The sequence below is a fragment of the Prinia subflava genome, chromosome 13 (genome assembly GCF_021018805.1).
Source record: "Prinia subflava isolate CZ2003 ecotype Zambia chromosome 13, Cam_Psub_1.2, whole genome shotgun sequence".
NCBI lineage: Eukaryota > Metazoa > Chordata > Aves > Passeriformes > Cisticolidae > Prinia > Prinia subflava.
The window spans coordinates 1,354,437-1,368,541 of record NC_086259.1 but is presented as its reverse complement, the minus strand read 5'-3'; the positions used below and the strand labels follow the sequence as shown (position 1 = coordinate 1,368,541).

At 41.6% G+C, this 14,105-nt stretch overlaps 1 protein-coding gene across 1 annotated transcript in view; it reads right to left on the bottom strand.

Annotated features, from left to right (window-relative positions):
- Positions 1 to 867: 867 nt before the first annotated feature.
- BEAN1 (brain expressed associated with NEDD4 1) overlaps positions 868 to 14,105 on the bottom strand; it is a 54,859-nt gene continuing 41,621 nt past the window's right edge. The window contains exons 4-5 of the mRNA XM_063410705.1: positions 12,551 to 12,692; positions 868 to 2,009 (exon numbers count right to left, since the gene is read on the bottom strand). Coding sequence (XP_063266775.1) covers positions 1,751 to 2,009; positions 12,551 to 12,692 — 401 coding nt within the window. The 3' untranslated portion in view covers positions 868 to 1,750. The remainder of the gene's footprint in view (positions 2,010 to 12,550; positions 12,693 to 14,105) is intronic.

Below are 14,105 nucleotides of genomic sequence, written 5' to 3'. Positions count from 1 at the left end.
TCCTAAATTTCTTTGAGCAGTGTCTACTGAGAGGATACACAGTAGGAAGCTGCAAGTTGATGCGGGCTACAGCCCGATCAAAGAAATAGAGGAGGGATTTGTTATGAACGGAAAAAAAAAAAAAAAAAAAACAAACCAAAACAACCACCCCACAACTGACCCTCTCCTGGCTAGAGTAACACCCCCCACACCCCAGACAATCTGAGCAGGGAGAGCTGCCCTGAAGGAAAGTTGCCTGGCAACTTTTCCCTACCTAATTGAAATGTGAAAAGAAGCTGCCCACACCTAGATAGCCCTATTGTCCTTTGTAACTACCTCATTTAGCAAGAGTAACTTCGGCTATGACCAGGACAAATGCATATGCATTTGGATATGCAGATAGGGCAGGGCCGCCCCCGTGGATCCTGGGAGGTTTTTTTGGGGGATACTGCACCCCGGGACAGGAAGCTGGATTCGTCAGAAGAGAATGGGATAGTGCCCTGGCTGAGCGGGGAGTGGGTGCACCTCCTGGCCTGGTTTGAAGATTGGCCATGACCTGTGAGGAGCCTGAATGGAATGGGAACCGGCCAGCTGAGCTGACTGATGCAGAGAATGGGAAACTCTTGAAACTTTTCCCTGAGGGCAAAGAGCTGACTGCCAGTGCTCTGCCTTCTGATGGTTGACCAGAGAGAACTGCCAGCTGTTTCTATGGGAACAAGGACTCAGCATCCACTGGGACAGCACCTGCTCCTTCAGATGGCTGCAGTAGTGTGGAAAACTCCGATCGGACTTTGCAATCCTGCTGATGATTTTAATAATGAGCTGATCACTTTAATAAAGAGCTGAATATTAATAAAGGCATATGCCCTGTTCTTTTCAACGGGGGTCACACGGTAACACCCAGGCTCCTCATGGAGAAACTGCTTTGTGCCTGGAAATGCAGCCGTGTGTGGGAATTGGCCTGAAGCATCCTCTAGGATTCCTGTGCCCTTCCCTTGGCTGCAGCAAGGCCCGTGAAGGATGTACAGCTGCAGCCTACACCGCTGTGCTGCGGCTTCTGCAGGTAAAGCCAGCTGCACTTTGGGGACCCACTGCCACCCCTCCACCATTTGGGGATGGTTTCTTTTGAGGAAGACTTGCAGCAGGCTTTGCAATGGCCAGGAAAGCCTGGGAACAATGAATAATGTGAATATTTAAATTTTTTTTTTCTTTTGCTTCTACATGGTACTGATAATTTTTTTAGGCAGTGCTTTGCCTACTGAAACACATAGATAGATAGACAAAGAGTTATTTAAAAATGCTTTGTTTTCAATACACTGAACAAGACGTACTAGTGACACCCACAATGACAACAAAATGGTCTTCTTTTTCCTTCTGTTCTAAACCATGCAAAGTATCATAAAACCAACAAGTAACCTTGACTGGATAACATTTATCTTCATTATGAGTGGCTGATTTCAATGGGTTTTGCAGTGCTTCTATAAGGTCAGATGCACTGCTTGTCTCTGCTGCTCTTCGATGCTGTGTGATGCCATGGAACACTTTGAAACAAACAGGGAATTTTAGGTATACTTGCAAAATCCACTGTAAAAAAAAATCCCATTGTATCCCTGTTTAACGATATAAAATTGATAAAACTTCCAGAGGTTTGATTCTTCCACTGGTGTGAGTTCTTGGGAAGAGTCGAAGGAAAGAGCCACTTTCAGTGGTGTGATTTGGGATCCGGTGGCTGTGGGAGCGTGTTCCGTGTCTCTGCTGGAGCAGGCTGTGCTCACACGCCGCTGTCCCGCACGGGGGAGCAGCACTGGGAGATCACCGCGATGGCCGAGCTGGGCTGCTGCAAGTCCTGCAGCCTCACTGCAGAGTGTGCAGCCCATCCTGCAGTCCCAGATGCTGCTTCCTCTTCCTGGCTGATACAGATATTTGTAGGCATTTCATTTCTTTGGCAAGGGTCCGTAAGGGAATATGGGGGGGGATCATCTGTGGGAATATATATTTGTGTTGCTCCTGGTCCCACACATTCATCGTAGCTGAAAGAAAAAAAGAAATATTCATTAGATTCCTGGGAAAAATGCCACAGTACATTATTTCAGCATAACAGAGGCAAGTGAAGTGAGAAGAAAATAAGTGTCTGGTTATTCGTTCCTCAGCCCACATCCTTGCTGACCCTGCCATGTCAGACACTCAAGAATATAACACTTAAAACCACCCAGAGATAATCCCAGAGGTGCTCACCATAAGTGCAGTGCAGCTAGGGCTCATTCCTGCTCTCACCTGCCTGTAAGAGCCAGGTTAGAGAAACCTGCGGGAAGGGAGGTGGTGTTGCTGCTTCAGTTGTGAAATGAGGTATGGAGGGCTGGTGATGGTCTCTAGCAGATATTCCTCTGTGCTGTCCTGCTGCAGGTCTGGGGCTCCACCAGCACTGCCTGGGTGGGCAGGCTGGGGGAAGGTGTGTGCTGCCAGGGGCTGCAGGATTCCTTGCTGAGCTGCAGAGCTGTGCTGGATAAGCTGCACAGAGTCGTGCTGGTCACTCTGGGACTGCTGAGAGCAGGAATGCAGGGCAGCTGGGTTGGTGGGGTTTCCATGGGGAGCCAGCTCAGGTGCACCCAGGCTTTGTGGTTCTGCCTGTGCCACTGGGCTGGTGCCAGGGAAACTGTTCCCTCCTCACTCTGCTCTGTGCTCCCTGGCAGCAGGCAAGAGCCATGAAAGAGTCACAACATCATGATCTTAAATACTAGACCTGCTTTGTGGCTGCTCTTTAACCATTCCAGGGTAATTTTAAATCCAGTCCCGATGAAGGGAATGTTTCCTGCTAAAAAACACCAAAACCCTTTCCCTACTGACTTAACCTGAAAAACATTTCTGCTGGAGCCAGACAAACTAAGAACCTATTTCCTCAGCCACACTGACTGCCAAGCCATTAAGATCTGGGATATTTCCTGCAAATTGGGATATTGAGCATGTGTCATCTCAGCAGACTGCAGGCACACGTTGTGCCCCTGTACCTGTTACTGCCAGGCTAAACCAAGCTCCCAAAGCCCAGTCTGGGTGATGGAAATGGTTCTTGTGGGGAAGGGAGAGGTAGGAAAGTGAAATCAGAGCGCTACATAACTAAACTCAAATATCCATGGGTGTTTTTATTTTTACTTCCATTTCACCTTACTTGTATATTCATCAGGACAATGGCTTTAAATTCAGACAAGAAAAGTTTGATTTCCCCATCAGAAAATAATATTTAAGAATGCAAGTCTGTTCTGGAAACCCTGAATAGGGCTGGTAGATATTTCAGAAAAGTCCCAGCATGTTAGGAAGTAGAATTGGTTTTTTTACAGCATGTGGAAAAGGTGTCACTCCAGCCTCCACTGAATACACTGAAGCTTTCAAACGTACGTGGTAGTCTTTGAAAAGTTCTTAGACCTCAGTCAGATATTGAGGACCTGATGTCCTCAACTCTTGTTGAGCTCCATAGGGGTAAAGGAACAGCCACTTCTTGCAGGATACCTATGAGCTGCATCTTTACTTAATTTACATTTTGCTGACCTAAAGCCCAGTGAATTTATTTAAAATCTCTCCTCAGGTTTTGACTGACTTAATCAGGCTAACAGAGAGCACTTACTGGGTCTGTAAGCACAGGGGAAAAGTTTCCATTCAGAAAAGCCCACAGTAATGTGAGTTTCAAGATGGAAAATTTGGAATCCTTCTGCCAAGACACAAAAGGGAAGAAGCTTCTCTGTCTCCTGCTTCTGGGAAATCTGCCACTGACCTAAAGGAGAAATGAGCACGGTGGGAACTGTTTCTTGCTGCTGTTACCTGATCATCTGCAGATGATTCCTCTGCCTTGGCTTTAATTTAATGCCTTTCCTGGACCACAGCTCAGCTTTGTAGAACTGAATTGCTGGCTGGGATAAACAGGGAAATGGTCCCTTGGGAAGCAGACTTTTAAGGGTCCAGTAAATGGGTGTGAATTATGGTATTGAAGAGTTGGCATTTTAGTGTTTAGTTCCAAATATTAATATATTTGTGTTAGAGCACTTTATCCTTCATACACATGATGGATAAAAATAATTATCTCTTTTTCACCAAAAGCAAGTAACATTCTTCCCCCTCACTTTTGGCAATTAAGAGCACATTTTAAAAATTGAGTGAGGTAGTGAAAAATACATGCCAGACTTTGAATTAAACAGCTTTTTGGCAGCTTCACAGCTGTGCCTACAGATTGTTGTGGCCGTGGAGAGAATTCCAAATAATTCAAGTTGTTGTGGGTTGTTTTGCGTTTTTTTTTAACAACTTGTATTTTGTTATCAATTTATGATCTTGATGTTCATTTCCTGTGTTCTTTTCTATGCATCAGGATATCGGGGACCTTTACTTGCAGAGCTGACATTGCAAACAGCTCCTGCTCTGTTTCTGCAGATAAGGTTCCTAGCACTCTGTGGTGAGGGCAGAATGGACATGAATTAAGGTCATAAAAGAGACTTCAACTTTGTATTTTTTCCTTCATTGGCGAGTGTTTTGTGGGGGTTTTTAAATGTATTTTTGTTGTTGTTTATGTTTGGGGGATTTGTTTTTCTTTGTTTGTTTTGTGATGTGTATTTTTCTCCCCCCTGTTTAACAGCTTTAGTACTTTGGCTGTGCTTTCTAACTGCTGCTATGGAGGCATTCCTGTAGGATAAACAATCCATATTAACTCTACAAGCATGAATTTTATTTTGCAGTCTCTCCTTCAAGGTGACTTTAATATGTAAACTTATATGACTTTACAAGGTCTTTTTTATTAGGGAATCTAAACAAGTATTGTAAGAAATAATACCCAGTTGGACAGGCATTCACTGTCCATGTATGGTGGTGGTTAAAAAACCATTCCTCAAAAGATTTGAAGGATTACTTAGAAAAAAAAGCAATAGCAATAATTTATTGCAGGTGATTAGAAAGTATTGATTAGAAAGTATTGATGTGAATGATGCTGGACTAAAACCTTCCTGTCATTTTAAAATAAAGGCAAACCTTGATCCCCAATCTAGAGCTAAATAGGCAAAAGGATTTGGGGGTGGTGGTGGCGGGGGGAGGTTGGGAGGTTTGTTTTGTTTTGGTTTTTTATTTTGTATTTTATGTGTGAGTTTTCTCTGGGCCAGATTTCTCCTGGTTTGGCTGCCTCAGTCAGAAGCTCCCAGTTTTGTGGGGGAGGCACCAGGAATACCAGAGAAGTGGAAATGGAAGAGCTAGAGGAAGAGAGGAGGTCTGAGACTGCAGCTCACAGGCAGAAATTATCAAATTGCAACCTCAGGAGCTGCTAAGGCAGTGATACCCACAAAGAGGGGTGTAATGTGTGTGTGTGTACACACACACATTTGTGTACCTATACACATGTGTGTATAGGTATATTTATATGTTTGTATATATATTTACATATACATATGTTTTGCAACTGACAATGCAGGACCATGAAGTGGAAAAACAAAGATACTTGTTCATCTTTTACAAAACCCAGCACAATAGTTATATTTTATCTGTCAGATTCACTTCTATGCAGATATTGGACATGTAAAAAGTAGCTCAGGCTTGAAGTTCACTACAGCAGTTACAGGAAAATCCTTTTAGATAGGAAAGCAAATGCTTTTGGAAAGTGTTGTGTTACCATAACATGAATAATGGAGCGCAGGAACTCATTACACTGCATCTTGTGGATACCAGCCCTGAAAACATCCTTGGCTGCAGTACTTGAGGTGAATCCACTTTAATCCACTGCTTTCCAAAACTTCTATTATCTGGAGGTTCAGTATGAGCAGGCAATGATGAGAAGGAAGGGGTTACTGATCATGAAATGTGCTCCTGTCTGCATGGGTTTGGGCCTTGTTTTTAAATATAATACCTGCACTGCTGTTGAAGACACACGATTGAGTTTTAAAAGAATAATTTCCCTGGAAAAAGCAAGGAAGGCTGATGGCTGTGAGCATCCTACTGCAGGTAAATATAATCTGCAGAGAGGGGAATGGTACTCAAAAATGGCAGCAGCTCTTCTAGATGACCTTGTTGACTCAGAGCGTGGCAGGAGTGGCAATAACTTTGTGAATTTGTTGGGTCTTGTTGCAGTAAGTATTGGGATGGGTTTGTTGCCAGAGAACCCCCAAAGAGCTTCTTTAACTGGCTGTCATTCATAAATCAAGAGCCCCTCTCTGGGGCAGGAAGAAGGTTCTGCTGACAGAGCTTTTGAAGATGAAAACAAGTGAAAAAAGGCAGAGCTGGGAATGGAGAATTCTTTGTGCAGTAGATGTTTCGTGGTTCACTTTGTTCATTTGTTATGTGTTCTGACTCTGCTAAAATTGCTCCTGTGGCACTGTTTCCATTTTGCTGCTGACCTGCTGTGTTCTTTTGATAATGGCAAACAGAACCCCTGAATCTGGACATCCACGTGCTGACAGGTTAGAGCTGTGATGAAACAGCACAAGGGATGTTTAGATAATGTTCTTACCTAACAGAAAAGCTGAAATTGGCACATTTGTGCTGTAACTCTCCATAAGAAGGTTCAGATGAAAAAAAAATAATGATGTTTGATGCCCGTGTAGGCAGTTGAGCTGATGATGCTGAACTCTGCCCTCTGTGATGGCACAATTTGCTCACAGCCAAGTTTGCAGGAGAGCAGCCTGGAAATCTCTCCATGTTTCCTTTGTGGTGTGTTTTCCTAGAGTACATATTTTCTTTGGTGATTAATTATTGCCATGAGGAAATGTATAAGTTTTGACAGAACCGCTCCTCTTATGACATATATCATGAGTCAGGATGTTTTCCTAGGTTTATTTTTGATCCTGACACTTTCCACTTGAGATTCTAATTATATACATATTTTTAAATAGTAAAAAATGTAACCCAAGGTATTGTTTAAGAAAACATCTGGGGCTTAGGTAAGTTAACTATTGAAGAGACAGGAAAGGTGGAATATAGGTTTTTTTCTGTCTTTTTTTCTGTTCATAGTTATTTCTGGAATTTCCAATTCCTCACAACTACAACAGAACTATTTGAGTTATTGAGCACTAAAAGGCTGCATCTTTGTTCTCCACTCTATGTCAAGATAATCTTGAGGAAGTTTTGACTTGAATGGATAAATATTCCAGAGGAAAAATGAAATTCAGTGTAAACTGTTTTCATGAGAACGTAGATAACATTTGAAACCAATAGAATGCAGTTTCATTGTAATTGTGCAGCTTTAAATGATTGAAATAAATGTTTTAAATAAAACAAGTCATTGTAGGATGAAGATTTCATATAATACAGCCTGGCATTGATTTTATACATAGTAAGAACTACTTGATCATCATCAGTGTTTGACCTCTGGATTTCTGTAACAATTATACAGCACTGATTGAGTAACAAGCATCTGTTAAGATAAATAAAAATTTATATCTTCTCAAGCCATGGAGTTAATCCACACACAGGACTCTAAACAACACCACCAATTCTTGCATGTCACCAGAACCTGCTGATGTTTGAGGAAGTTTTCCATTTGACAAGTGTTAGGATCATATTCCTAGAAAGGACTTTGCTTTAATTATTCCAGGAATGAACTCTGAGCAGGTGAAGGAAATACTGGCTGCAATATGCAACAGAAAGTCTGACAACTGGGAAATCAGAGATAAATACTCTTTGTTTTTTAAGCACACTCATCAAAGATTTGACAGCTTTCAGTTGTGGTTGCTCTGCATGGCCCTGTAGACTTCTGGTCAGAAATCCTTGGTGCTGCCCTTCCATCAGGTGTTGCTGCTTTCACTGCTGCAGGGTTTTCATGCAGCAATAATTTGCACCTCCAGGGTGGAACTGGGGCAGGTGAAAAGAGAGGCTGGGCAGAAGGTGCAACCTCCCCACAGATATTTTTGATGACTGAAAGCCAAGGAAATTTTGTGCCTCAGCCTCCCAACATGCAGCATGAGGTGTGAGACCATTTTTGGCTACAAAGACAAGAAAAAAAGAGGAAGGTGTGGATATTTAAGAGGAATGGAAATGCTGCAGAAAGAAACTCTCATAAAATGGCTGTAAACAAAGTTAAGCTTGAAATAAGAAAGTTGCCAGAATAATTAAGATTTTACTTGTTTCTATCCCTAATACTGATGAGGAATAGCACTGGGATGTGAAGGAAGGGCTTTAGATTGTTTGGAATTTGGAGTTAAAGGAACTGAGAGTTTTAACTCATGTCATGATATCTAATGGATTATAAGCCTGTCATATTTCCAGTGACATTTTTTACCTTACTAACTGAAAATCTCAGTGGGGATATTGAAAGAAGAGCTGAACCTAACCCCAAATGTCCATCTCATGCTTTGCCAGCTGTCATTGTAATGTGGCAAAAGCTCCTCACCTGGTTTGCTCTCAGGAAAACAGCCTGGAAAGGAATGCAGCAGATATAGCAAGATTTCATGTCTGTTCCCTGCAAGCCTAATTCTGCCTTTCAAGAAAATCCAGGAGGCTGGCTTGGCTAACTTGCATCTTCAGAAGTGGGGGATGGAAAAGAATGTTTTAAAAAGGAAGGTTCTTTAAGTAGGCTTTAAAAAATATATATTTAAAGGGAAATTAGTGCCTGACTTTAAGACAGGAGCATTTTTTTTTACCATTTTAAAGTAATTTTTAAATTGATTTGCCCATTTAAATAATGTGACCTGAACATGGTTATTGAGAATGCTGGGACTTATCAAGCCTAAACAAGACAATTTTCCCTGGAACAGATCCTATGTAGATTAGGCAGGGTGAGCAGCTGAGGAAGAGCGAGCCCACAAACAAACCCTCACACAACGTGATTTTATATGAATACTGGGGTAGAGGGGCCTGAATGTTTTTTATCTTCATGTGCCCTGTGGGGAACATTCTGTGTGAAGCATGGAGAGGGCTTCTGTGGCCTCCATTAAAACCATTCCTGAAGGTAAATCCCTGCATCCTCCTGGCAGTCGTTCCTCAGGGATGTTCTGTGTTGCACACTCACGAGTCTCAGATGTAAAAGGCAATAATCTTGGTTGCCTAAAGCTCTGTACATACCATTAATATCCAATCACTAAGGATGAAAAAACACTTATGCAGTGGGGTGAGATGCATTTTCCCTGGCCACAAGGTGAGAAGCTGATAAAATTCCTTTCCTGCTGTGACATCTCCTTGCTTGGATTTTATTGACTCTCCTAAAGAAAATGTAATAGTTTTTAATTTACTTGGACTTTGGTTGGTACTGTAATTCAAACAATTTCAAACATGTGAGCTCAACTTATTTTTAACCAGCTTTCTTCCTACATATTTGTAAGAAGATAATTAGCGATGCTCACTAGAAGTGTGTGTTACAAAGAACTCAGCACAGTGAACATGAGTTCATGATTTCTGTCTCTAAAGGTTTCATCCCCACAGTGTCAACAGCGTGATTTTACTCACACCAGCACAGTGAATGTTGAACAAAATGGAAAATATTGGATTTCCAGGCTTTCCAGTGTTCCTTTCCATGTCATGTTGACCATGACGATAGGTAAGGTGTGGCAGGGGATAGTGCTTGTATTCTGTCCTGGTTGGATGTGTTCAGTTTGCTCATTTGGAGGGATTAGAGTTCTGTGGTTTAGAATTGTTGGGAGATCACATGGATCACCTTTCTCAGACTGAATTTCTTAGAAACAAAGGCCTTGCCATGTCTGGTGACACAGACCGTGAAACATTAACTTCCAGCCCTGCTGCAAGTATCTTTATACATCAGAAATAGCTCTGAAATACAAACCTCTCATATTCTGAAACTGTTTGGTTCATACCCTCTGTATTTTGTTTTTATATTTCCCATCTACACCTCATATAAAATCAATGTGACAGATGCTAGCACAGATCTGAGATTCATTAAAAAGCCATTAACTGTCCTAAAGGGATGTTTATGGGTAGCAGCACTGTATATTTTGGGCTGTCAAAACAAATTGACCAAATGGCTTTTCTGGGTAACCACCCTGCAACTAGAGCAGGCTAATGACAAAATTCCATGCCTGGCACCCCTCTAAATCTAATGCAAGAAAGGAGGTAGTGGAAGTGTCTGTGGGGCTAATCAGACTGAGTCTCCAACGAAACTTGTGATTTAGAGATCAGAGCAAATATTAATATTCCAAGGCATTTTTCATAGATTAATTAACCAATTTTTTTTTCTGTAAATAGTGTTTTATATAAACAGCATTATTTGACTTCCAGCTGGAGAGTTGGGAGTAGGCAGGCCTGAACAAGGAGCTCTCCTTCAGCCGGGGGACTCTGTGTTTCATCAGCTTTCCCCTTAAATCCCTTTTCCATTCATTTTGGGGTTTAAAGCTCAGCTATAAAATCTAACTAAAACATTCTTGACCACCCCTTGGCCAGATAAAGGTGTTGTGCTTTCTACTGAAACCATTTCTGGAGTGTGGACTGGCAGGATTGTGTGAGGAGCCCTGGGCTGCACACTCCTGGCTGGCTGCTGGAATGCAGGTGGCCTTGCAGGCTCTGCCAGCACCAGGTGGATAAAGGAAATTATCCTGGCAGCACCCAGTGCTTTCTCTCACTTCAAAGATTGTTAAGAGTTATTTACCAGTGCAGTTGCTTTCCTTGCTGCTCTTCACTTCTGTTCTGCTGATGCCACAGCTGCATTACTAGCTTTTGGCCATGCTAGTTTAGCTTTAAATTACATCTTGCCCTCCAGGAATTAGGAGAGGAATTACATTCATTTAGGCAGTGCTATGTTCCAGTAAACCCACTCTTCAAAATACTATCATATGCAATGAGATTGATCCCAGGGAGTTAGTATTTTAAATGCACAAGGTCAGGCATGTCTTGTTTCTGCTTCCAGGCTACGTCTGACAGTCAGCTTTCAAATAATCTCCATGCTCTACTAATTAAAAATAGACACTGCAGTGTTATGCCATGCAGGAGAATATAAAGGGAGATGTACAGGAATTTTTCAGGCTTTACATAATGTAGTAATTCAGACAGTGCCTCTCACCCAGTGCTTTTCTGAACAGTTACAGTGGTCTGGAGAATGCATTAATAGCAAGTTTCAAAGTCTCCATGTAGCTTTGCTTTCAGCCATCTGCTTTCCCTGAAGTTTCCCTCCAAGTTGTGTTTCTAAGACATAAAATTTGCTAAGATTTTGATGATTTTCCAAAGCTAATTTTTCTAAAATATTTAACTGCAGTAGCAGTGAGAAAACAGCCAAACCATTAACAATAATCTTTACTCTGGACTTGTGATGCAGGGCTGTAATTACTGAGATGAGCAGTGTTTTCCAGTGTGTGCAGAGTGGATCCTCAGGGACACGGCCCAGCAGGGAGTCACTGCTCAGGAGGAGGCAGTGGCGGGACACATAAAGATAGGACAAAAGATAATCAACCCTTGCTAGGCTTGTTACAGAGGCCACTGCAGAATTTACTGCAAAACGTGGATAATCTGTGCTATCCTGTGTCACTCATATCTCCTTCAAACACAACTCCACAGAGATGGAAAAATCTTCTCTGTGCCTGTTTCAAAATGGAAATGAAAGCATCCTTTGGTATAGTCTTTGATGGTCTGTCTGCTAAAGAAATATATTGTCAGTTTGTTCTCAGGAATCTGGCCAACTGCCCCCTCAGAGTTTTGCTTGGGTGTCAGCTGGCTGCCTTTTATTAGTAAAGACTCGTGGGTGTGGGCCCAAAATCCAGTCTAAATTCCTGAGTGGATTTATATGAAGTTCTACCCATTTAGATGCCAGGCTCAGAGTAATTTTTCACATGTGAGCTTTCTGCTAAAATATTTACACAATCCCTAAAAGCCCATTTGTTATATGGGATGAGCTGGTAATACATAATGGGCTGCTTGTAGAACATGCATAGAATAAACAAAGCAAAGATCCATGTCTGGTGTGCTCACAGTCTCTCTATATCACAGTCAGGAAAGGGCTGGTCTTACAGGGGTTTAACTCAAAACAGAGTCTCCTTAAAAGGAAGAAAAAAAAGAAAAAGAAAGGGTTTTGTTGTTTGTAAGAGACAGCACTACAGAAAGCTTGAAATGATAGTCTGCTTAAAATGATTTCTGTTGGTTCATTGGACGGAGTAACTGAATTCCTTAATTTCTGAACCTCAAGGTGCCTGAGGCACATGAAGGAGATGCCCAAAGTGCAGCTCCTGTGGCTCACAAGGCTGTTCCTGTACCCTGTGAATGTGGACACACAATTTAGGAGCTGCTGTATAATATCTGGAATTTTGTTTTTCTCTTTCCTCTGCTCTGAACACTCTCAAGGTCAGTAATAAATGTGACTTGGAAGTTCTCGGAAAAAGTGTGTACTTTTGACTTTGAAACTTTGACTTGCAAATGCATTTCTTTCAAAGAAAGATGATTTTAAGTAATTCTACTTGTGTGTTTCATTAGTGTCATCACTATGATAAATTTTAAGGTGAATATCACCAAACAAGAATTCCTGTCCACATCTTTATTTATTTATTCTGCTAAGGAAATCTTGAACTTACACTCAAGCTGAACAAGTTCTGTCTGTATTCAGAGTTTGTGTGAGCTGAATTTTTGTAGTGGGCTTTGCCAGAGCAGGACTGTAACCTGAGAATCTCAGGCAAGTACTTACCATGGAGGTGGATCAGGATACATGATGTTCACCTGAGAAAGTATGTCCAGATAGGAGTCAAAATCACAGGCTGGGGGAAACTCCTCGGTGCAGGTGGATCTCAGCTCCGCAGAGGAGCCGCCGGGAGAGAAACCATCTGGAGCTGCAAAACAAGAATTTATATTGGCTGCACTTCCCCTCTGGGCTGGATTCTCTGTCACTCTTTATAACACTGCCATAAATCAGAAAACAAACCCTTCCTGAGGCAGAGGAGTTTTGGATCAATCAGGTTTTGCAGGATATTCTTATTTCCTTAAGAGTGAATGAACACCATCTGTAGATGAACTGTGGTGTTTCAGGCTGTGGCACAGGGACTGTACCTTTAGTGCTGCCCTACAAGGCAGATGGAAATTCCAAAGCTTTTCTTGTGCCTCAAAGGCTGAAAAGGAGGGTGGGTTCTACCGTGTGCAGCTTCGGATCTTTGTGAGGTAACAGAACTTCCCAGCAGTTGCAGCCCTGGAAAATTTATCTGTTCTGGGAAGAGAGTAAAAGGAGGGGCAGGTGTTTGATTGCTGAGAAAATGCTGTTCTCAGTGAACACTGACAAAAATGGGAAAAGCTGGAAAACAGCAAGGAAAAATCATCCTGCTACCTGCTCCAGGGATTTCTTAATGCTTCCATGCAAGAACTCCCCAGCTCCACAAATATTAAGAGTTTAGTGCTATTTTCTGTGCTAGAGGATAAATTGTGTGTGTGTGTCCATGTAACGTTTTGCAGCCCAATTTAGTTTAGGATTATTCTTTTGAATATCTCCCCAAATATGCTTTTCTTTTCCATTTCTCTAGCATTGTTATTTCTAACTAGGAGTTTGAAAATTTTCCTTTCTGTTTTTGCCTGCTCTAGGCTTTTTCAATGAGATGAAATTCCCAGAGTAGTAGATTTAAACACAGTGATTAAAGCTTAATGGTCAGTATTTTATCATGCCAAAATATTGGGTCAAATGGCAACTCCAGTTTGGATTTAACTATTTAATCCTCAGTGTAGCTGCTGAAAATTAGGAAAATTGATAATACTGTAATAGTAGACATTAGTTTTCTGGATTTTGTTTTTATTTTCCCTCTGTAGGTTGCCATGGGAGTTTGCATTTCAATTCTTTTGGACTCTAAATTTTATTACCAAAATATACATGTTATTCACTTAACTGGATAAATATTTCTGGAAAAGCCAAAAAAGAAATTATTACTTGCTCCATGGGGACAAGCTGATCCTAGGAGATTTGTTTAGCTTAGACAGAAAAATTCTTGGTCCAAATAACTAAATGAAGTTCAGTTGACTTTAATGGATATGTAATTTACCTCAGTGAAAACAAGATTTAAGCCAATGCATTTTTATGTGGCTCACTATTTTTGGCTTTTCTATATAAATAAAAACCCCTCAATGATGTGCACAGAACTGCACCCATAACAAACTGCAGGTAGAGGAGCTTGCTCACAGAGGATGTGGTTGTTGATGCTCCACCATTTATCATTTGAATTTTTACTGTCTGAAGAATTACACAGTAGCTTTTAAAACTGTTT